The sequence below is a fragment of the Danio rerio genome, chromosome 23 (assembly GCF_052040795.2).
Source record: "Danio rerio strain M-AB ecotype USA chromosome 23, GRCz13ab, whole genome shotgun sequence".
In the NCBI taxonomy this organism is placed as follows: Eukaryota; Metazoa; Chordata; class Actinopteri; order Cypriniformes; family Danionidae; genus Danio; species Danio rerio.
Genome location: NC_141043.1, coordinates 20,194,787 through 20,219,105, shown reverse-complemented (window position 1 = coordinate 20,219,105; position 24,319 = coordinate 20,194,787). Strand labels below are relative to the sequence as shown.

The 24,319-nt window shown below is 36.8% G+C and overlaps 1 protein-coding gene across 8 annotated transcripts in view; it reads right to left on the bottom strand.

The window, feature by feature from the left end:
• The window catches only part of nol4lb (nucleolar protein 4-like b), a 205,818-nt gene extending 188,983 nt beyond the window's left edge, over positions 1–16,835 (bottom strand). For 4 of the 8 annotated variants that reach the window (XM_087306218.1, XM_087306220.1, XM_087306223.1 and 1 more), the window contains exons 1-2: positions 16,465–16,835; positions 15,973–16,338 (exon numbers count right to left, since the gene is read on the bottom strand). In XM_087306218.1, the coding sequence (XP_087162344.1) occupies positions 15,973–16,305 (333 nt within the window). In that variant the 5' untranslated portion in view covers positions 16,306–16,338; positions 16,465–16,835. Of the gene's footprint in view, positions 1–15,972 lie in introns of all 8 variants that reach the window. The other 4 variants (XM_087306217.1, XM_087306219.1, XM_087306224.1 and 1 more) reach the window with 2 other exon arrangements.
• Positions 16,836–24,319: the final 7,484 nt, after the last annotated feature.

Here is a 24,319-nt window from a genome sequence, read left to right as displayed (position 1 = left end):
TACTTTGGTATTAGCACGTGTTTACAGTGATCTGATCACAAGTGGAGAGCTGAGACCCATTGCCATTTCCAGTTGGCATTAACATGAATTCAAATGTGTCTCTTGTGACCACTTGCATTCAGATTTAGTTAGGATCTTTCCCTCTTGTTTTGCTTCACTCTACATCTCTTTCACAGGACTGCTCATTGTAATGCACAAGTAGTACTACTGAATACAGTACTTCAAAGCAAACTACTAAACTATAGAAGTAAAAGTACTATTTCTACCATCCAAAGGGGGAGTAGGTGAAACCAATGTTTACACATATGGGGCTATATTTTAACGATCTAAGTGCAAAGTGTAAAACACATGGCGCAAAAGCATTAGGGGCGTCTCGGAATACACTTTTGCTATTTTAAGAATGGAAAAATGCTCTGCCCCCCGGTGCATGGTCTAACAGGGTTGTGCTTATTCTCTTAATGAGTTATCAGGGCTTGAAATTGCGACCATTTTGGTCGCATATGCGCCCGAAATTTTATCTATGCGACCTTAAAATATATTTGGGAGCATTTCTGCGAGTGCTTAAAATTGTTGTGTGCGACCAGTTTTTACTGCAAAATGTTCACCACATGCGCGGATTCGGGAGACATTCACGCAGAATGCATCTCTCAGCTCTTTGTTTGCACTTGAAACGCGAAACGCAGCGCTCAGGAATGGTTTAAAACAGTTGTCATGTCAACTTGCTGCAGTAAACAAATCCACGTCCGTACTGCTTGCCCCGCCTTAGCGCTCTTCTTATTGGCCCACCACTGCTCTAGCACTGAACGCGAATGATTGGTTAATATCAGCTGTCAATACCATCTACACTTTTCCAAGAGTAGAAGACTTCCATTGGCTTCAAGTCCAGTATTAAAAGTCAGTGGGATGGGATTTTCAGGTAACTGTTTGCCACATCTAGCACAAGAGCTTCTGTTTAATCCTTCATATAATCGCCAGATGCTGTCCGCCGTGCAAGGGGCAGCTATATGTCAAATTTTACTCCACGTACACCATCGCAAACAGACTTACACTGAGTAAACTAATATCACTACTCCTAAAAAGACCGGTATTGCTATTAACATGTATGCATATAATAAGGTACAGTATGTGTCGAAACCATCAGAGCAATATCAGACAGCACTTGTGAGAACAGCAAAGTTATACCGTTAACAGATTCATTCAAGCAGTGTGTGCAGGGCCAGTGAGTGCTTCGTGTATGCTTTGCTCACTCAGTTCTGTTATAAAAATGTATTTTCTTGTGATAACGGGATTTCGTTGAGACATATTTTCCTCACGCTTGAATATATGTATTATTTTTTTGCTTGTTAGTTTGATTAGTGTTCATTTCAAATACAATAAATATGTTTGTATAAAACTTGTCATATAGGTGCTCATAATTGGTGGGTGCGACTAAATTTTGGCTGATGCGCCTAAATTTTTAAAGTTAGGAGCACCGGTGCTACCAAGCAAAAAGGTTAATTTCGAGCCCTGGTTATGGTTGTGTTTTGAGCTTAACGTGCATTAAACAAATCAGTCTCGTCTACCATTCCCTTGCAACATGCCATGCAGCATTTGCTTTACATGAAACTAAATTTTTAAGTGGAAAAACTGAACACTTCACTAGCAAGAAAACAGTTCATTAGACCATCTGCAGCGCAGATCAAGAGTGAGCATCCTCCATTCAGCCTCTTTACTTTCTCTTTACTTTACTCTTTACTTTACTCCTTTACTTTTGTGGAGGAAGGAAACTGTTTTACGCACTTCACTGAAGACCCATATATAGATCCATTATCCTACATATTTAATTTAGTTTGTTAAGCACAAATATTTGTTTCAAAACTATTTCTAAATTCAGTTCTAATGAATCCAGCAAATGAATAAATGAACAATAAGAACAAAGTGTGGTCAATAAGCTCTATCCAAACACATCCTATTCCTATGTTCCATATAGTGACGCGTACATGTCCAAATCCCTACAGCTGGACAAATCTAATCTTGTTTCTATTAAAACAAATACAAATATGCATATTATAAATAATTCTGCAAATAACATTATACAAATGCAAATTGTCATGACTAAACTGATTTAACCAAGCATGTTGCAAAGGGGGAAAATTAGGGTTGCGATAGTCGTAAAATGGCAACAAATCACGCCAAGCGCGTCTTGCGCCTTATTGTGGCAGGTGTATGATATGGGTTCTTGGCTTTACAGAGCTGTACATGGGTGCATCAAATGTACATCATGATTTTGCCAAGTATGATGCAATCCTGGATGAACAGCTATGTTGATCCTGGAACATCATTTTTGCTTGAATATGTAATACATACCTATTCCCTACCCCATAACAGTAAACTATTAACAAACACATAACAACAGTTGGACAACACTCATGTAGAAGTGCATAAACCTAACCGTAAACCTAAACTTGGTAAACATATACCTTAATTCTGATTGGCTGATTGGAATGTTGTTTCAGACCAGGACCACCCTACTTGTTGAAATCAAGTTGTGTATTATCAAATGTGTATTAATCGCATATTTTGTCCAAATATCAAAAAATCCTTGAATCAAGAAACATTTTCTAGACAAGTAAAATTGTTTTGTTTAGAAATAAGTCAAAATTAAGTGTTTTTTCCTCTTAAACAAGCTAAATAAACTCCCAATGATGCAATAACCTTGTTTTTTGGTTTGAAATAAGATTATTTTACTTGCTTTATGGAAAAACTCACTTAATTAGGACTTATTATTTCTGAAAACAATACAATATAATTTCAATTGTCTAGATAGAAGATGCTGCTTAAGTTTTTAAAACCTTTGGACTAGAAACAAGACAAAAGATCTTAGCAAGAAAAGCATATTTTTTCACAGTGTGTCGTTATTTTAAGATGAGCAGCTTGTTTTTTTAGCTGTGGACATATAACCACCAAGATGGGTTTTACGATGGTGCTAGAGAGCAAATAAGCAAAACAACCACCCAAAACATCTTTAAAAACAGCATAGTAACACCCAAACATCTTCATGATTCGTTCTATGTGAGCAAATGCCACTGACAGTTTCGTAAAGGCAATAGAGTTTTCTCTATTGTGAATCATTCAGTTATCTGTATTAGGCTTTAATGAAGTCCCACAGAGTAGAGGACATTGTGTGTGTACTAGAGAACATGCTGACCACGAGCTGCTCTGCAAACATCCGTAGGGCCCCTTCTGCAACAGAACTGCTCTCTCTCTTCCAATACATTGGTCTTTTTATCAGCTCTCCTCGCATCCCCCTCCTTCCTCTGCTCCTGTTAGCCTGAACACTCACTACCACAATTACCGCTGGAGCTACATCTACAGCTGCTCAACTACCAGAGGGGGGTCAGGACCACCGCAAGTGTATGTGTGTGGCAGTGCTAATCTGAGGGAAAGAGGAGAGTGAGATGTTTTCTCTGCTTCTCTCGGTGTTGTGAAGCCAAATAAAGCAAGAGGCATTGAAGGGCAGTCGGAGGAAGTGGCAAACTCTGGCTCTTTACTTGTTCTGAAAGATTAGCCACTCAGATCATTGTCCTGAACCAGCTAACACACACACACACACACACACACACACACTCGCACAGACAGACACTAATCTTACCAGCTGCTCCCCTACACCTGCTTTTTGTGTGTGTAAGAGATATTTGAGCCCCAGGTAACAGTGACTGGGGGTAGGGGCTATCGTGAGGTAGCTCATCTTTGCCGTCCGCATGAAAAAGTACATTGAAAAAAAAAGGTGATGGATGGATGGACGGACGGACAAACGAACGGATGGACCGATGGATAGACGGATGGATGGATGGACCGATGGATAGACGGATGGATAGACGGGTGGATGGATGGATGGATGGATGGATGGATAGATAGATAGATAGACAGACAGACAGACAGACAGACGGACGGACGGACGGACGGACGGACGGACGGACGGACGGACGGACGGACGGACGGACGGACGGACGGACGGACGGACGGACGGACGGACGGACGGACGGACGGACGGATGGATGGATGGATGGATGGATAGATGGATGGATGGATGGACGGACGGACAAACGAACGGATGGACCGATGGATAGACGGATGGATGGATGGATGGATGGATAGACGGATGGATGGATGGATGGATGGATGGATGGATGGATAGGCAGATGGATGAATGCTGTAGATAGATGGATGCTGTAGATAGATAAATGGATGGATGGATGGATGGATGGATGGATAAACAGACAGACAGAGAAATGGATGGATGGATGGATGGATGGATGGATGGATGGATGGATGCTGTAGATAGGCAGGCAGGCAGCTAGCTAGATAGCTAGATAGATAGATAGATAGATAGATAGATAGATAGATAGATAGATAGATAGATAGATAGATAGATAGATAGATAGATAGATAGATAGATAGATAGATAGATAGATAGATAGAGATTGTTTAACAAATAGGAGTTCATAATATCCACGCGGCGCGCGCACACACACACACACACTAACAGACCCAAAATGCCCATCCCTAAACAGAAACATTGGTAAACATGTCAAAGCACACCAACTGCCCAAACAGACACTGCATATACCCCACCCACTTCATCTGCAGGGGTACGCCCCACAATGATGTTAACCATCACAACCACGTCCTCTTTACTCTTCACCTGCACATGGCCGACCACAAACACAAACAACCATCAAACACTCCCACCCAATGTGTGCTGAGGGAGGGTCTTTCAGAAACACGGCGTCTGGAGCTCCTTTAGGGCACTGAGATGAATGGACTGATAAAACAGGCCATCCCAGTTGAGATGCTCCCTTAGGCAGAGCAGACACACACATACTGTACACAGAGAGAACTAAGGACAGAGAGGAACACATTTTACACATATTTCAGTTAGCTAAAGGATGAATATGATGCAATAAAACACAGTCTAAAACAAAACAATACTGTAAATTTGCCCCTTTTTCAGAGGCTGCATACATGGTGTAAAGCTTGACAAATGCAGACAATTCCTTTAAGATCCATGAAGTGCTTTGATATGTGCATTTTCTATTCGATGTTTAACCTAATCTCAACTGAAAAAACCACGAGAGGGTGGGACACAGATTAGCTCCTCCCCTTTAAAAAGAATAGGCAAGTCTTTTGTTTTTATCACCGCTCTGCCGGTGAGAGTGGCTGAGCGCAAGCACATCAAATGAAAAGCAAATAACCGTACGTTCACACCGAAAGCGGCGAGAGCGTCCAAGGTCGCTCTGGCCGCCCTGGCGACAACGCTGTCTGCCTTCAGCTCCGGCGGTGAGAGCGTCAAAACTCGCTACATTGATCTTGTACTTAAAGGAGCCATTGCAGCATTATCAGTTACATTCCTGCATAAGACATGTTTTTAGCGTGAAAATGTTGCGCACTTCTTATCAAATTCATATAACAATGGAAGATCAAGTTGCATGTGGTGTGGCTTTGCTCTATTTATCCAATATGTGTCCATATGTCTGAAATATCCTGAAGCAGCTATACTGTTTTGTACTGTCACATCGCGTGAGATTCCCGCTTTTTAAAGATAAATTTACATAACATTGATGAACATCAGTAACTCGCCAGTAACTTATTTAATGTATGTTCCTGTAAGAAAACATTGTAAATAATTGGAAATCCGGCGACCGCAATAATCAAACCCTTGGGAACAACTGTGGTCGGAACCAAAGTTCACAGGTCTGTGTTCCCTGAACTGCTATCAATCGATGGACTTCTTCATTCTGATTGCTTGCCGCCGAACCGCGTCATAGCTCATTACCATAAAGTTGACTTCATTTCAACTCTCCTCGACGCTCACGCCGGCGAAGACGCGCCGCGCTGCTCCTCGCCGCTTATCGTCGCCTATCGCCGCCGGCTCTCATTGAAAATGAATGACTTCCGGCTATTTTGACGCTCTCGCCGCTTTCGGTGTGAACGTACGGTAAGAAGCATATTGAAGGGGGCGTGGCATGTCCGATACTAGAGAGAATTTGATTGGTCGAGATTTGAAGAGAAATAAATCATTGATCCATTTAGGCAGAGGAGACAATTGTTTTATATTTTCTAAATGCAAATGTTGTCACTGTTTTTGAGCACAAAAGCTAATAGACATACTTAAAATGAACAGACAAACTAACATCTAAAAATGTTTCATTTTAATTTCATGGGGCCTTTAAATGAATAAGTGAAGCTGCACAAACTAATTTCTAGAGAAGCATGTGATATGATTGATTACAGCTGGCCTCTCATCCGTAATCAGCAATAATGCAAACAGATTGATTCAAGTAGGGTTGTAACAATATACCGGTATGACGGTTTACCACGATTTGAACGTGCACGATTATCATACCATGAACAATTGCATATCAACGGTTTTAACCCTTAAAGACCGAGACAGCCGCCCGCGGCTAAAAATAAGTATTGCTCTTAAATGTTTAATAACTTTTGATCCGCTGATCCGATTCATACAATTCAAAGATTGGCATAAAGAAGAGAATCTCAGCTTTCCAGTGCTGTATCACATAACATTCGCGGACTTTCAGAGGCTCCGGAACCAGTGCGGTTACGTCATCAACATTTGACAACGCTGATTTGACAAAGAAACGCTCGTCACTGTGTCTCCGGACAAATCAGACATGATACATTGATGCATTGTCCCTCCTCCATGCCCAGATTGGTTCAAACTCGCTATATCACAACCAATAAGTATAGGTTTCGCTTTTGTTTGTGGACCAAGCTTTTTGAACAACACGGAATGAGAGATAGGCTGTACATTTATGCGCGGCTAAATAAAACGCAAAAAAAAAAAAAGTTTTTCATGAAATAATTCTCATACTAAGTACTTTTGCATGCACAGCAGCACAGAAACATGACAAAACAGTGACACAGCAAAGACGAACTGCTGCTCTTGCTGTTTTCAAAAGACGCAAATGAAGATGCAGCTGTTTGTCTGCATTGCAGACAACCATATCCAAATCCATATCGATAGACAACCATATCCATGCTGGCACATAAAACCTAAGGATGTTCCATATTGAATCTAGTTTCGTTATGTAACTATTTATAGTATAGTAAATATTTATATCTATTTTTTACTGAGGATTTGCACCATGTTTATTTGGACTTTATTTGGACTTTGACACATTATTTATTATTTTCTTATTTTTATTTGTTCATTGTAAGTGGTGTTGTTTATAGTAACTAAAAATATATTATTTGGAAAAAGTCAAATTTGCTTCACTGTTCTATTATTTTGTAACATACCGTATACCGCGAAACCGTCAAACCGTGGTATTGTTTTAGACGATTATCATACCGTGAAAAATTCATACCGTTACAACCCTAGATTCAAGCTTACAATATATAGACCAAATTTCCCCTCTTTCACCCTATCTCCTCCTTTTCTTCCCTATACCAAGGGGGAATAGGTCTCGAGATCTCCTGTACCTGATCTTAGACTCCCTTTATGTGATTATTGACCAGGCAGGAGCGATTTATTATCAATTATCAATTATCTTTAAGCATAAGATTCTTTCCTGGGACAGCATGGCAAACCTGCTTTTGATGTTTTTATGTACAGCACTTTGGTAATCCATTGTGATTTGTGAAAGTGCTATAGAAATAAAGTGAGTTGAGTTGAGTTGATGTCAAGCATATGTAAGTGTGAACTCTTGAAATAAAAAAATATACAGGACAACAATAGTACCTACAGGGTAAATGACTCCTCTAGGTTTGTTATTTTTAGTAAATCAGAGTAACATTTTTGCAGATGCCATGCACAAAAAGAGCCTATGAGATGTTCTTCTACTAAAAACACAATAAATAAATAAATAAAGAATACAAATTATCTTAAATTCCTGAGAGACTGCATGTACTGTAAATACAGCCATACATCCCAACTATAATCTGATTCATGATGTAAAGATAAAAATGTATCTAAAAGATGTTTGATAAAAACATTAATAGCCAATCAAAATCCACCTTTTTAAAGAGCTTGATATTTTAAAGAAACAGATGACAGAACTGCAGCATGAATAAACAGAACAACACTGTCTGTTAGTGAGTGACATTAATAAAATGTATCATTAAAGTTATGTTTATCAAATGCTGCCTTTAAAAAAAGCTGTTTTTCAAGTGAATCAAATGAATGTATTCTGGTTCCCTAGATAGAGCATCAATCTCAATTCCTGCAGGGCCGCAGCTCAACACCGTTTTGCTCCAACCCTAATCAAACACAGCTGATCAAACTAATCAAGGTGTTCAAGACTACTAACCAGGTGTGATTTGGAGGTGGTTGGAGCTAAACTAAGTAGGCAGCCCTCCAGGAATTGAGTTTGAGACTACTGCCCTATGACGACTCTAGTCAACAAACAATTTACCTGGTTAAATTAAGTTTTGGCAGTCACAGTTAAAGGGATCCAGTTATTTCAAACCTGTTTGGTTTCTATCTTCTGTTTAACACAAAACAAGATTTTCTGAAGAATGTTGGAAAACCAGCAACCAATGACTGCTATAGTATATTTGGTAACTATGGATGTCGATGGCTGCTGATTACCATCGTTCTTCTGAATATAAAGAGTTAAGATGCAAAAACCTCTAAATGCCGTCTGAAATCAGCATTTTTATCAGGCTCCTTTGTGTATGTTCAATAATATTACTTTTATGGCAAAAATAAGTCATTTTCTTGATCTTTAAAGTAAAATATGTCAACATACACAAAGGATTTTAGATAGAAATTATAAAACTAAGAGGTTTTAATATCTGAACTCTTCATATCTTGTCTTGTGTTCAGTAGAAGAAAAAGTTTAGAACTGCTTGAATGGGAGTAAATAATGAGGACATTCTTGGTTTATTGGTTTTTTGAGGTGAATCATCTGTTTGAGCAAAATAAATATTATAACTGAAATAACATTACTGAACTAGCATCTTGTGATCTTGTCTTCATAAATAAAGGTACCTTCATTCAACTTTTCTCAGAGGTATTCTCAGTATTTTAAATAAAATGTACTAATTTGTGTAAGAGCCAGAATATTTCTTGAAGTTACTGTGTTTAATCTTGTCATAGTCTCCTGAAATTCTCAATTCCCTTTCCTACCCCACCCCACCAAATTAAAGAAGCTCCAGGACAAAAAAAAATAGAGAACAACATTTTTTTGCAACAGTTGCTCAGTGTGTTAGAGAAAGAGAGAGAGAGATAGAAAGAGGGGAGGAAAGAGAGGAACGTTAGGGGCTATTAATAGTGTCCACAGACGCTGGTGTCAACTGCATGTGATGGCTGTGTGACTGTTTCCTCCAGCCACCTCTTTCTCCCTCATCATTTATTCTTTCTATCTCTCTCTCCTGAAATCCCCTCTGCTTTCTCTCACTCCGTCTCACTGTCATGTTTCTGTCTTGGGTTGATTTGGACAAATTCTCTTTCTTTCATTCTTCTCCTGTCACGCCTTCATCCCCGTAAGCGATTTTACCTCATCATTTTCACATAACTCTCCTTCACTTATGTATGTTATGAAGCAGTGCAACAGGTCAGATGAGGACCCACTTTGATGTATGGATGATGTCTGTGTTATTCCCATTATTTTGAGCTCTGTGTTTTGATGAGTAATACAGCAAGTGTCTGAGAGAAAACCGCTTGTCGGTTGTAACAACAGACTGATTATTATCTTCATTGCGTGCCGCTGATCAATCCCCGTATAAAACTACTACTGTGCTACAATCATACCAGAAATATGTAAACAATACAGAACTGCCAGTAGATTTCACTTCAAATCATTGGAAAAAGACATTTTAGACACAGTAATGTTAATAAAACGAATACAGTACGGCATTATTTACTTCTACTTGTGTTTTATCCAAACCCATTCGCTTAGTTTTTTAAAACACAACAGAAAAGTAGAACTTTTAGAGAAATTTAAGAGTTCTACAAGAGTTCATTGTTTCTAGAGGCTGTGAAGCTGTAAAACATATAGTCAGTATCTTCACACTGCAGGGAAACATGGCCCAAATCAGATTTTCAATCAGAACAGAAATTAAAGGGTGACGAAACGCCAAAAAACATTTTTTTGAGACGTTGACAGTCAGACAGCTAAAAACAAAAATTCAAGAGTTTGCCCTTTGCTGATGATAAAGCGTGTTTGGCATGCTGTCCCGGGAGATAGCCCTGAGCTCATGAGATCCTTGAGCCCGGGGTTCCCTCCTGTTGCAGGGCGAGAGGGGGGTTTGAGCTCAGGTAGGTCTCGAGAACTCCCCTGCTTGATAATGGTGAATGTAGATTATGAATGGCTATGGAAACACTTGTCTATGATGTTGATTTATCTTTGTCAATTTACATATGTAACATGTTTTTGGTCTGTGGGAGGAAACCGGAGAGCCCAGGGAAAACTCACGCAAATTGGTGACAACATGCAAGCTCCTCACAGAAATGCCAACTTGGCCAGGTAAAGACCTGAGCCAGTGACATTCATGCTGTGTGGCAATGGTGCTAACCATTGAGCCTCTATGCTGCCCTGACAAGGAAAGGGAAGGAGTAGGGGTGGAAGGGAGGATTCTTCTAGACGAAGATGGCTAAGGTAAGATACTCTGGTTATTTAAAGTGATTAAGCAATCGTCTGATTGGTGGATCGTGCGATAGCCAATGAACCAGCTGCTATCAATTATAAGTGTGTGCTTCTCTCGAAATTAGTTTAAAAATATGCGTCACTAGGAGACATATTTCAACAAAAAGTAAAAATTAGTTGTTTTATCATTGTTTAGAGCAAATTCGTTCTTCCGGTTTGAAAAGAAATTTTTTTAGCAACATCACGATGATGAGATCCTTGCGTAAATTCCAGCATGGAGGCTGACCGTCTGTATCTTCGGTACAAAGTGACGTAATAGAGCTTTTTAGCACATCTTTTTATTCATTCATGAGAAAGACTTCAACCAATCAGCACACTCTATTGAGAATGAGATGCAACTTCATTAATATGCATGGCTGCGAAGACTTCTTTTACAGTTTTCAGAGTGACTTCATGTTGTGTTGACTACCGTAATTCTTCAGCATTGTGTTCAGTTCACACTGGAATCTGATATTGCCTACATTTAAAAATTACAAGAACAGCCTATCTTTACATGACCTGTTATGAGCTTTTAGCTATTTTTTTTTAAATAAATGAGGTTTTTTTAATCTTTCAGATTTCACTTTCATTTTTAGAAGTTTTATGCAGTTTGTTTTAAATAAAATATTTTTAATTTCAGATTTTTTATTAGCTAATAATTATGAATTATAATAATTATTATAACAATATCATTCATTCATTTTTCTTTGACTTAGTCCCTTATTTATCAGAAGTTGCCACAGCGGAATAAACCGACAACTATGTTTTACCCAGCAGAAGCCCTTCCAGCTGCAACCCAGCACTGGGAAACACCCAATTACTCTCATTCACCTATAACGCATGTCTTTGGACTGTGGGGGAAACCGGAGCACCAAGAGGAAACCCACTCCAACACGGGGAGAACATGCAAAAAAGGTGACAGTGCTAACCCACTGAGCTGCCCAATTATAACAATTTAATATTAATAAAATATCTCTTTCTGCCATTCAATAGTTTTATGTGATGGACTGACCAATGTTTCAGTCAATATTATCTGCATTTATGCATAAATTCCTACAAGACTTTATGCATATTGTTGGTGTATGGAAACTATACACACACCTTTTCTAGAGAATTATCTAACTTTATGCTTCATTAAAAAATATATAACAAAACATGGGCTTAGAACAACATTAAGGTGAATAAATACCAGAATTTTCATTATGAACTAAATTATTCCTTTAAAATTCAACCAAAAAGGTCATCAAGTCACCTTTTACAAGTTCAAATTATTTAAAATTACATACTTTTCACCACACAAAACTGACAATCTCCAAAAAATGCATATAACATGAACACACTGCGAGACAAGTCCTGCAACAGCTTTAAGTTAGCTTTAAACTGAGCTCACCAACAGGTCAGAGCCATTTGTCAGTGGTTGGTGTGTCTAGATATGCAATCAGGATCTTGTGTTACCTGCATGCACATTGCAATGCAGTCCCTGTGCTGTTAATCGAACAGTGAGAGAATCACTCCTGGTTCTTCCTATTCCTGTCAATTAGCCCCCCTGAGTGAATTGAATGGGAGCCACGTCTCATATAGAAAGCAGAACACACACACACACACACACACAGACCCAAAGCAAGAGAGAGTGAGCGAAAATAGTATTTGAATAGGACAAATCTGGGGCAGCCTCTTCATTATGAGGGTACACAGAGCGAGTGGAGGGCGCATCCATCTTAACTTCTCCATCATACCAGTTTCCCTTCCTTTATCAGTGAAACGGTCAGAAGATGAATCTCCATCTGGGTTCCTCATTATTCCATTTGTTCAGTTGAGAGCTGACCTGCTCACCTCGCCTCTGCTTCTCTCTCTATTGCACTCACACAAACACGCACCGCCAACTTGTCTTTTAACCAATAACACCACCACACACTGCCATATTGTCTCACGGAGCCAAATCAGCAGGTGTGTTTGGGTTTAGTCAATTATTATAATAAAGTCAACAGCTCCAAACCTTAACTCCTTAGCTCAGAAAAAAAGACATTATGAAGATTAATCGTTGGAGAAAGATAACACAAGCACAAGAGTCGTTCTTATTAAACACATGCATCATGTCTGCAAAACGCCTCTCAATACATACAAGTGCAAATGCTGAAAGAATTTCATTTCATGTCACTAAAGGCTGTTCATAATGGGAAAGAAAGAAAGAAAGAAAGAAAGAAAGAAAAAAAGAAAGAAAGAAAGAAAAGAAAGAAAGAAAGAAAGAAAGAAAGAAATTAAGACTTCTTTTTTAAGCACATCATAAATTAAGCATAAGGGATCACCCCTAAATGTAACACTCAGCCCCTGTTTATACTAGGCATGTGACAATAACCGGTTTCAAGGTTTACCGCGGTTTGGAAAAGTCAAGGTTGTAAAACCGCCAACATTTTCTAATATACTGTTCCTACTGTATATTTAAGTTGCTTTTTAAATTATTATTATTATTTTTTTAGGGCACCAGTATCTATAAAAGGATCGTTTACATCAAAAGCTACTGGTCAAAACAAGACATCCAAGCATGCTATAGACCAGAACAATGGAGTGGCTTACTTTATGTTCATCATCATCATTTTCGGCTTAGTCCCTTTATTCATCAGGGTTTGCCACAGCGGAATGAACCGCCAACTTATCCAGCATACGTTTTACGCAACAGATGCCCTTCCAGCAGCAACCCAACATTAGTAAACCCCTATACACTATCATTCACACACTACACTATGGACAATTTAGTTTATTCAATTCACCTAGCGCATGTCTTTAGACTGTGGGGGAAACCGGAGCACCCAGAGGAAACCCACATGAACACGGGAAGAACATGCAAACTCCACACTTTTGAACTCTGTGTTTTTAAACTAATGAAGATAGCAGAAGTCAAAGATTTATTTTAATTATTTAGCCTTACATGTTTACTGCTCCAAAATATTTTAAATTCTTAAAAATTAAAATCTATTGTATTAAAATAAAACAATTAAATCTTTTTAACTGTTTTCCTCAGACATTTAAAAAGAAGATGTTTGAGGTAAGTATTCACAATAATGTGATACCGTGAAACCATGATATTTTTATCCAAGGTTATCATACCGCCAGAATCTACACCTGGTATTAAAATGTTTCTGTAAAGCATACCTAATAACATAGATGACATAGATGACAATGCTAAATACAGAAGTAAAAAATTTAAGCTTGTACATTTTCAACCACTTCTAGAGTTAGCTGAAAACACGTGTTCGAACAGCCATAAAAAACATCATACTCTCTGTCTACTGACCTAATTCTTAAACATAACGGGACATGCTGCTCTAGTGCTCTAGCCAAATGAGATTTAAACTAGAAAATTCTTTTTTTGTTTTAATGTAAAAAGAACAATGTTCTTTAACTGGGTAAGATTCTGATTGATAACCTTAAATGAAAATATCAAGGTTTCAGGATTTTGTGGTTACTGCTCTAAAACAAAATTCTTTTTTAATGTCTGGTTAAAAAAATTTACTTTTTTACCTTTTTGAACACTATATATTTTATTTTGAGAAAGATTTAAAATCATTTGGAACAGTAAAGATGTCAAGCTAAATAATTAATATTATAATAAAATAAAAATAATTCAATTATACAAATAATATTCAATAATTCTTCTAAATCAATCATTGACTTCTGTCCTCATTAGTTTCAAAAACACTGAAAATCTTGGGGGAAATCTTGGGGTTTTAAAACCTTGACCTTTCCAATCCGCAATATACCTTGAAAACGGTTACTGTATCTTTCCATGCTTAACGCCAACCATCTATTTAGCATAGATTGGTGGCTATCTGAGCAGAAACAAAAGCTACTGTTACTGATTTCTATGTCTCCTTTTGTGATTGTATCCATGTTTATTTCACATTATTTGATCAAAAAGAGAACAGACACCTTCCCAATGAGCATACTGTGATCTGATCCACCAAATGCATCTTAATGTAAGATGTAAACAGGACTTCAGGTCACTGAACAGAGCATAAAACAAGAGACTTGGGATTCCCAAGTTAACTGAACCAATGTAAAATATTTATATTTAGTTAAATTTAGTTAAGGCGGTTCATTCCGCTGTGGCGACCCCGCAATATTAAGGGACTAAGCCGACAAGAATATGAATCAATGAATGATATTTAGTTAAAATTACAAAAATGTATGAATGAGATTGAACCAATGCACAGAGATATTTATAAAAGACTGAGTCTCAGCCTGGCATAAGAACAACATACACAAACATAATGAATTCACATTATTATGCGCAAAAAATAATCAATAAACCAGTAGCGCAAGCAAAGAAAAAAATCATCAACTTATAACTAAAAATAACAATTTCTAACTATTTTTAGGCAAACTGGTGTAAATTCATATTTGTACACACATTGATCAATCTAACCCTACATACTGTCCACTAATTAAAGATATGGATGTACAAAAGAAAGAAGAGGAAAATGTTAATTTGTATAACCATAGTGAATTGTAATAAAATATTCTTATAAACACTGAATACATTTACGTTTACTCAAGTTCAATTGATAAAGTGAAAAAAGACAAAAAAATAATAAAACATTCCAATATGTACAATTTGACATTTAGAATAAATAAAACATGTCACTATATAAAAGACTTCTTAAACACCCATGAGGCTTAAAATCTGCCTTCTCTGTTATCTGCATAAATCTTACACGATAACAAAATGCCTTGCTGCATGCTGGTAACACTTAACTACTATTTTTAAAAACTAGAAGCATCATCATAACTGTGTATACACTTTAAGAACTGATGAGGCACATTTCATTTATGTTTAACCTCTTTAACTAGCACTCTAAGAAAAAGAAAAACATTTATTAATTGCATTGGGTTCCTGACACCATTCTAAGAAAATGTAGTATTTAGTTTTAATAATGATAACCTGTGGACAACAGGTCAAGCAGGCTGTGTCGATGCCCGATCTAGTTGAAATATGCATATTAGTTTTATTAGCTGTAAATGTTATTAATATTAATAACATTAAATTGCTGTCTGTAAGCTGTGGCACATAGTGGTAACAAAAAGAGCTCAGGGACAATTTTGTGGCACAGCTGCCTCCGTTCCCGTGGATACCGGGCGGAGTGGCACACGACACGAACAAGTGGTTATCAGAGACCTGAAAGTGACATGAGCTCAACTACACACATACAGCCGAAAACGAGATTCACCGGCCGAGCGATGCGTAAACATGTGCGCCATTGTGCGCGTGGCGCAGGATTTGCATAGGCAAATATAGCGCACTATTACGCGTGTGACAAGCAGACGGGAGAAGGGCACCCATACTAACCGTTGCCTTGATGGGGACGTACAGGACCGGTCTGTCCGCTGCCCCGTTCTCGTTCTCGCTCTCGCTCCTGCCCACCTGGAAACCTTTAGATTTCACCCAGAACTTAAATTTGGCGTTGATGTGGTTGCTCTCGATAATGACGCCCTCCGAGTCGTCGCTCTGTAAGAGGGTCTGCAGAATTTTGTTGTATTTTCGCCGGGTGACGGTCTTTGTTTTCCCGGAGTCCCCGTAAGTGCGAAGGCACCACTCCTGAAAATCACCAAACATCTCCGCCTCGGACACCGCGGGGCTTCGGCTCCTTCTCGTTAAATCCACCCGTTTTTTGGTTGACATGGCTTTGTCGGTCCTCCTCCGGAACGAAAGAGGCTTCGAAAGAAAAAAATGCTTTAATAAAGAGATAGCTCCTGATTTACCGCGAATGCAAATTAAACCTATTCACTGCACAAATACACGACTTGACTCCCTTGTAGTATTTTTTGTTTGATCTCGCACCTGTTAACGGAGCCGTTTCTTCTGTCCCACAGGATGACAAACAAATGACAGTCCCGCGTCTCCTGTTGAGGAACTGAAAGAGGGGCCGTCCTACGTACGGCTTTCGCCCACCTGTAAGCTGAGGGCTAATTAAAGCAAACTGTCCTTCGACTAAATAACCTAAGCACGGCGGTTAGATTGCGTTAATACGCGCAGCAGCCACAATTGAGTCCTTGTAACGGAAAGCAAGTGGTCCTATCGGCGTGTTGAAGCTCTTGCGCCGGTCGCTCAGTGAATGAGCTGCTGCTCCACCTGAAACCGCTCACCACCTGTTTGAATGAGCTCGCAGATTCGCGCGCCCGTCCACGAGGAGCACCGGAGTCTGCGGTAATGGGAGAGATGAGGCGCAGCGCTGAGCTGATCCACGAGGCGGTTGGACGGATGCGTTAACAGCGATGTCCCACATTCGCGGTGGGACAGTCCAGATCCAGGAAGTGCACGCACCCATATGCCCAAAACAACACAAAGCGCGAGTACATAGAAACCAATTTTGGGCAGGAGGTAACTGCGTTGTGTTATTTATTTATATAGTATTTCCTTGTATGTCATACAAAGTACACAAAGCCGAATTCACTTTATATCAATTATATTTGATAAAATATTTTATATTATTCTTAAATGAAAATATACATCAAATGAATGTGGGGCGTTGTCTTGATTCACTTGGGCTGAGCTGGAGCAGGGCAGGTGCATTTTATTTCTTGGCCTTTTTTTAAGTATCCTGTATTTACACAGAAGTTGAAGGCAGGACAAAACCAGTTCAGAACAGCCTTTACCTGACCGTAAACCTTAAATAGTTTTTAAACATTTCATAAAATGGTTCTTGTTTTAAACATGCCTGACAAGATACTTTCAGAAATAAATCATTGTTTGCTGAATAAGATTTTATATAGATCATAGACATCATCATATTTTTTGCATATATTTTTGATTATTTTAACTAGATTCCAGCGTATAAAAATTATGGCAGATATAGAGATATTGCACTTGTTGTTTTTATTTATTTAATTAAATACCTGTAGATCAAACAGCTGCTTACCAGGAAATGCACATTCTTCTAATCTTTATACAAGTTATACATACAGTACATGCAAGATTATTTCACGCATACCTGCACATGTGTGTTTGTGTCTGTGTGTGAAATTGGTTACATTTTGATTATGTTTTCTCAGCTTTAAAAAAATGTAAACTGCACTTTGTACATGCATGGAAAAACTGTGTTAAAAAAATCACGAAAAATCCCAAAATTAAGTTAATTAAAGAAGAAAAACTGTGCCTTGATGAGTTGATTAATTTATTCATTTCCATAAAGCTGGAGGGATATTATTAGAAGTTACTCCTACAATGCTTAAGGAGAAATACAATAGAAGTAAATGAAACGATTAACATACTGTAAGACTATTAAGAGATTATTGTATGTATCATATATTATGTATTTTTAGTATATAGACTGTAGAGTTTTATTAAATTAAAGTTCTACTAATATTAACTTTTGCTTCTGCATCAAGCATGGCTATTTCCTAAGAGATTAGACAGACTTAACAGTAAAAAAAAAAAAAATCTACACAAAAACTCCATGTGCACTTAGAACACCAGATTTACTAAGGTGGCATCTCTTTTCTGATTTGTCATGAATACACACATGTACACACAACACAAGTCTCTAGTATTTGAATTGTTATCAGGTTTAATTAATTGATAATATTTAAGCATTCACCAGCATAAAGGTTAAATAATTCAATTAAATGAAAATGATTAATAATCTTTCTTTGTGAGTTCCATTGCTGGAGAACTCATCCAAGATATCAGAGAGAAATACTACTGCAGCCCATGAAGTATTGTGGGCGATGGAGGAGACCTTGAGTGAACAGTGAGCCTGGACATTCTGTGCTGAGCTGAGTGCGTTTGTGTAACTCTGAGTGCTGTGTGTCCAGCTCAGACACAACATACAGATACACATGCAGTGTGCTGAATCTACAAACAGTTGTGTGGAATAGTTAAAAAGAGCTTTCAAACCCTTTTTCAAAAGTTTTAATTCCGCATATTTATTGATGTTTCAGGAAAACTGCTCAGTTTCCGGACAGCTTGACCTCATTTAATTTTTATTTATTTTTTGTTCCATATCTGTTTATATCGAAGGCATAAACTTTCAAGTGCACTCTTGAAAATAAAGTTTTCAAAATACTTTTTCCAGGAAAACAAACAAAACTTTTTGATGACTTATCCAGCACTATAATGATTTGTGTCCAATCAGATGCACTCTAAGCATGCCCCTCCCCCGCCAGCAGGCAATTAGTATTAGACCCTATTGTCAAGAAAGAGACAAGCCTTCAATATGTCTTATTCAAACTTCCTGTTTCAAAATGTCAAAACCAGAATGATAATTGTATTGTCAAAGGATACAAGACTTCATAAAATCAGCTTCTGCTGGGGATTTTTTCTAATTAATAAATGCAAAAGTGTAAAAAAAAAAAAAACACATCAGGACTGGGAACTATAGACCATTTCAATGTGGTCATTTCATTGGCCAATGAACATTTCCAGCTTGTTATCAATCTATGTCTTAACTAACAAGAGGCAATTCAATCATAACTGAATGTTAAAACAGCTATCATAATATTATTTATTAATATGTGGAGCTGTTTGGATTCTTGGAAACTATAGAAATAAAAATGTAAAACAGGAAATATGTTGGGGCCATTGTTTCCGTTCACATCCCTCAAAATAGTCTATAATAGTTACAATATTAAAGACAATGCTTTCAAATTCATTCTAAATAGAAAGGAGTAGCAGCACATGTATGCGTTATATAACACCTCCACATTTATACAGAAGACAAGGATGAAATATATTGTTGAAATCTCTTTCCGAGCATTTTGTTTCCAGTTGATGAATGATTCTGACAACCTTTTAGAATTCATTCAGCTTTTAAAGAGCACAAGCATTTAAACATTTAAACAGAACATTATCATGCATTAGTGTAGACACTAGACAGACATTACACTGTTACTGTACACACACAATTTTGTCTTCAAAGGTTTTTTTTTTTTGGGGTGCTATATACACTAAAAAGAACTCGTTAAAGCAGGGATGGCCAAACTTTTTCGTATGAAGGGCCAAGAACCAAATATTATTACAAGTCATGGGCCGAAGATAAATATACCAAACTATTTAACATTTAAGTTGCAATAGGTAATTTACTAATTCATTTCATAATATTTATAAATAAATGGAAAACATTCCTTTAAATCATACTACCTAATACTGAAATATTTTTTAATTATGCCTTGCAATAAAATGTCATAAAAACATAATCGCATTTATTACAGTGGAGTTGAATGCTGAATACACTAGCCAAGCAGAATCTGCCTTTGCCTTGATTCACTCACCAAAGTCTCTGCATTGTTCTCTGTCCGTCAGGTGACAGTATGCACATTTTAAACTAATTAAGACTTATTAAAATCACTTAAATTGAAACATTGAACTACAGTTAGCTTTTTTTGTTGCTTAACAATAAAACAAATATAAGCTTACATAAAATTGTACTCGACAATCTCTTAACTATCGCCATCATTCTACCTTTCTTCTCAGATGAGAAGGTGGGCCAAATCAAAGGTTACCACGGACCAACTTTGGCCCGCGGGCCTTAGTTTGGGCATCTCTGCGTTAAAGAGATAGTTCACTCAAAAACTAACATTTCTTCATCATTTACTTGGTCTTTGTTTAAAATGTTTAAGAGTTTCTTTCTTCTGTTGAACACAAAATAAGTTATTTTGAAAAGTGCTGAAGTCATTTACTCAATGGTTACAGGATTTCAGCTTTCTTCAAAATATCTCATACAGGATTGAAAATACTTGAGGGTCAGTAAAAAGCGAGTTTGTTTCATTTTTGGATGAACTATCCCTTAAATTTCAGTATGGTTGTTCAACAGTTTAACGCAGTATCACTGAAATTTTTATTTTTTTTTAATATTCATTGGATTTACTCAATTTATTTTAAGTTATGTGGTTGTAAACAATTTATTTGGGCTGAATTTAAAGAAACAAATTAAACTGAATATTACAACATTTCATTTGTTTGTTTAAATTCAACACATAAATTGTTTGCAACAATCTTGCCGACATTATTTTTTTTAGCACCAAACCTATACAAAAAAAGGCTTATACTGTAGTTATTTAACTCTCTCTTAGATTTTAAAGCTTCTCAACGTGTATTAAGTTCCATTTTATGAACCACCAAGCACCATGTTTTCAGCTAAAAATCTTCTTTAACGATCTCCTGAGGAAAAAAGTAACCTACATCTTTGAATGGCCTGAGGCTGAGGAAAAATGAACAGCAAATTTTCGCTTTTGGGTGAACTCCAGTTCCTGAATTGGAACTGGTAGGTTTGTCTCCTCTACACGCCCTCATCCTGAACGCTCGCACTCAGCAAAAGTTATCAGTACAGGCAGAGAGAAACAAAGCACTAGAACGAGCTGTATTGAAATAGCCTTTTGCTTTGGGAAGTGAAAGTGGGTTTCAAAACCCTGCTGACTCCCTCCCTGCCTTTTTTTCCCCTTTTCAGCTGTGGCCCAAGAGAGAAGCGAGCATCTGCTTCTAGAAAAGTGGTCAGTCATCTGTGGTTAGCCCACTTAAGTCTCTTCCCTGAAATGTTTGTCACTCTGTCTGTCGAAATCTCAACCGCTGTTCCAGTACCAGCACCATGTTCCAGTAGCATACGGGACTATTTGAAGCGTTTATAGACACTTAAAATGAAGGATCCTTTATTGGCATCAATGGTTTTATGAAGAACCTTTAAAATCGACTCTGAAAAAGAAATAAGTTAGGATTGTTTTGATAAAATTGTTCCTTAAACTGTGAATAAAAATGGTTCTTTAATTTTATATATATATATATATATATATATATATATATATATATATATATATATATATATATATATATATATATATATATATATATATTTCTTTTTTTTATTGTATGATAATAAAAAACTTGAATAAAACTCCCTTTTTTTTAGGCTTCGTTACTTTTAACAGTGTATTAAGCAGTCCTTGTGGGCCACATTTCATCAGTGGATCCGTTGAAATGTACTATAAGAATGTGTGTAAACATTAATGTCTGAAATGTATTGTATGTGTGGAGTGTCGGCTTTCTGTTATCCTCTTCTCCCCTGTGCAGTATGTCTGTGTCTGGCTCCACATGGGACTGGAGATACGTGTATGTGCGTGAGGCTCTGCTCTATACAGGACTCTGTGTAAGGGTGGGTAGTTATGTCTATCTGTTGCTATGACGGCAGTCATCAGCAGAGGCTGTGAGTGGGTGTAGGGTACAGTGTGCTGCTTATCCCTGCTGACTTACTTGTGTGCATGGGTTTGTGCAATTCGGACTGCTTCCGTTAAGGCAAATGTAAAATGCTAATTATGTTGATCCTGACATATTAAATGAAAATCTAATTTTTTTTATTTAGTTCAACAAGTCTGTCTATGAGAATTATATCACATTAATTTATATTATATCATATTCATTATATTTTATTCATTTAATTTATTTTACATTTTGTGTTTAATAAAAATTATATCTTTCTGTTTCTTTGTCATTTTATTAATGAAATTTAAGCAAATTATTTCAATAGCAAACAGTTAGCATGAAGCAAAGGTGAGTAATTAACTTTAAAGTTAAATTTAACAGATGATGCTAACTTTTACATAGTGCCTTAATATTACTGAAACACTGCGAAGAGCATTTCAAATACCTATAATACCTATTCACAAACAGATCAGCTCTACCAACAATCTAAATAAAAAATATAATTAAAATAATGAAATGCATGTATTTTATATAAATTTATTTTATTCTTCTATATAATTAAGCATGTGTTTGCTCTTGCAGTTTGTTTGGTCCGGGCCAAAAGAAACACTACATTTGTTCCTGCTTTGCTTAGCATTTACACTGCCATTTTACATCAAAAAAGGGCATTTATGAAGCTTTAAAATAATTTCAAATAACAGCAGCAATTCCTGTTTTTCAATGTATAACATACAATGTAGCAAGCATGCTATTTTATGGTAGCATCTTATGAGATAATAATGGCAGCAAACCTCAAAAATCAAAAGTGTGAGCACACACTACGGCTACATTCAGACATTATTTTACTCTTTTTTTTCACAATTAGTGTAAACATCCCCAAACCATATGGAATCTTTGTTCTTGGAATCAAGTTTTGATTCTGATTTGGGGCACTTCCATTTGGCCTATAAATCTGATAGTAAATGTCTGAAGTTTTGTTTGGACCCCCTCAATTAAAACTGCATCTCCTTCAGCTAAAATTGAAGGTATTGTGCCATGCGCTTGCTTTCCGATTGAAGGGCTACTTCAATATGACACTTAACCATTGATTAATTTGATTATTAAATATATATTTACAGTATATGACAGCATGCTGCATGCATATCCGTCTTTTGCATAGTTCAGTTCAAATCATCTAAACAGCCAAACCAAAAATACATATAGTTGAAGTCAGAATTATAAAACCCCCTGAATGATTAGCTCCCCTGTTTATTTTTTCCCCAATTTCTGTTTAACGAAGAGAAGATTTTCAATACATTTCTAAATAACTCATTTCAAATAACTGATTTATTTTATCTTTGCCATGATGACAGTAAATAATATTTGACTAGATATTTTTGAAGACACTTCTATACAGCTTAAAGTGACATTTAAAGGCTTAACAAGGTTAATTAGGTTAACTAGGCAAGTTAGGGTAATTAGACAAGTTATTCTATTATGATGGTTTGTTCTGTAGACTATCGGAAACAAATTATCTTAAAGGGGCTAATAATTTTGTCCTTACAATGGTTTATAAAAAAATTAAAGGGGGGCTAATAATTCTGACTTCAACAACTGTATATAAATAAATAAATGAATAAATAATTATTCCGAGCAACATATCCCTATTGAGCACTTATTCTTTCAGTGTGAATGTAGCCTCAGTGGTGGAAAGATTATTGAAAAATCATACTCAAGTAAAAAGTACCTTTCATTGTAGTGCAAGTAGATTAAAAGTATCTGTTCTAAACAATATTAGTGTATTTAGTATGATTAAAAAGTAGTGATTAGTATGCTGTGAAAATAATTTATACCCTGCAAATTAAAAATGTGCCGTTTCTTTAAAGGATGTTTATAAGTGTAAATTAATTTATTTTCCATTTGTGAACTATAACATTAAAATGTGAGATTAACTCAATGTAAGAATGCATTACAACAATTCACCTATAATAAGCAGACAGAGAGCAAGCTGATAAATATCAAAATCTCTAAATAAAAAAAAAAGCTGCAAAAATCTAGCTGTGACGATATGTTAATGATTATGCACCTTGAACTCCTAGGACTAATAAGATATGAGTGTCCAGCAGTTGACAGTTAACACTCATATTAAGTTAAACTTTAAATTAAGTTAACTTATTAGTTTTTACAAATTGAATTGGGTTGAACATGAAACAATTAAGTTACCCCACAATAATCTGTGTTGTTTCAACAAATGATAATAACAATCAGCAAACATCTTTATTTTATAGCCAATCCCAATTGAGGAGAACAAAAAAATCAAAAGTAGTGAGTGCTGGTTAAAGTAGTGCAGTAAATGTAAAAGTACAATTCCTGATAGAAACTAATCAACTGCAGTATTCTGAGTACACTAAAATGATTTTTGCTGTTTGTTTAAACTACTTGTTTAAAATTAGTTGAAACAAAACAATTCTTAAAGGGTTTTTGGGACAACTTAATAGTTTTATAATATTTAATAAATGTTTAATCC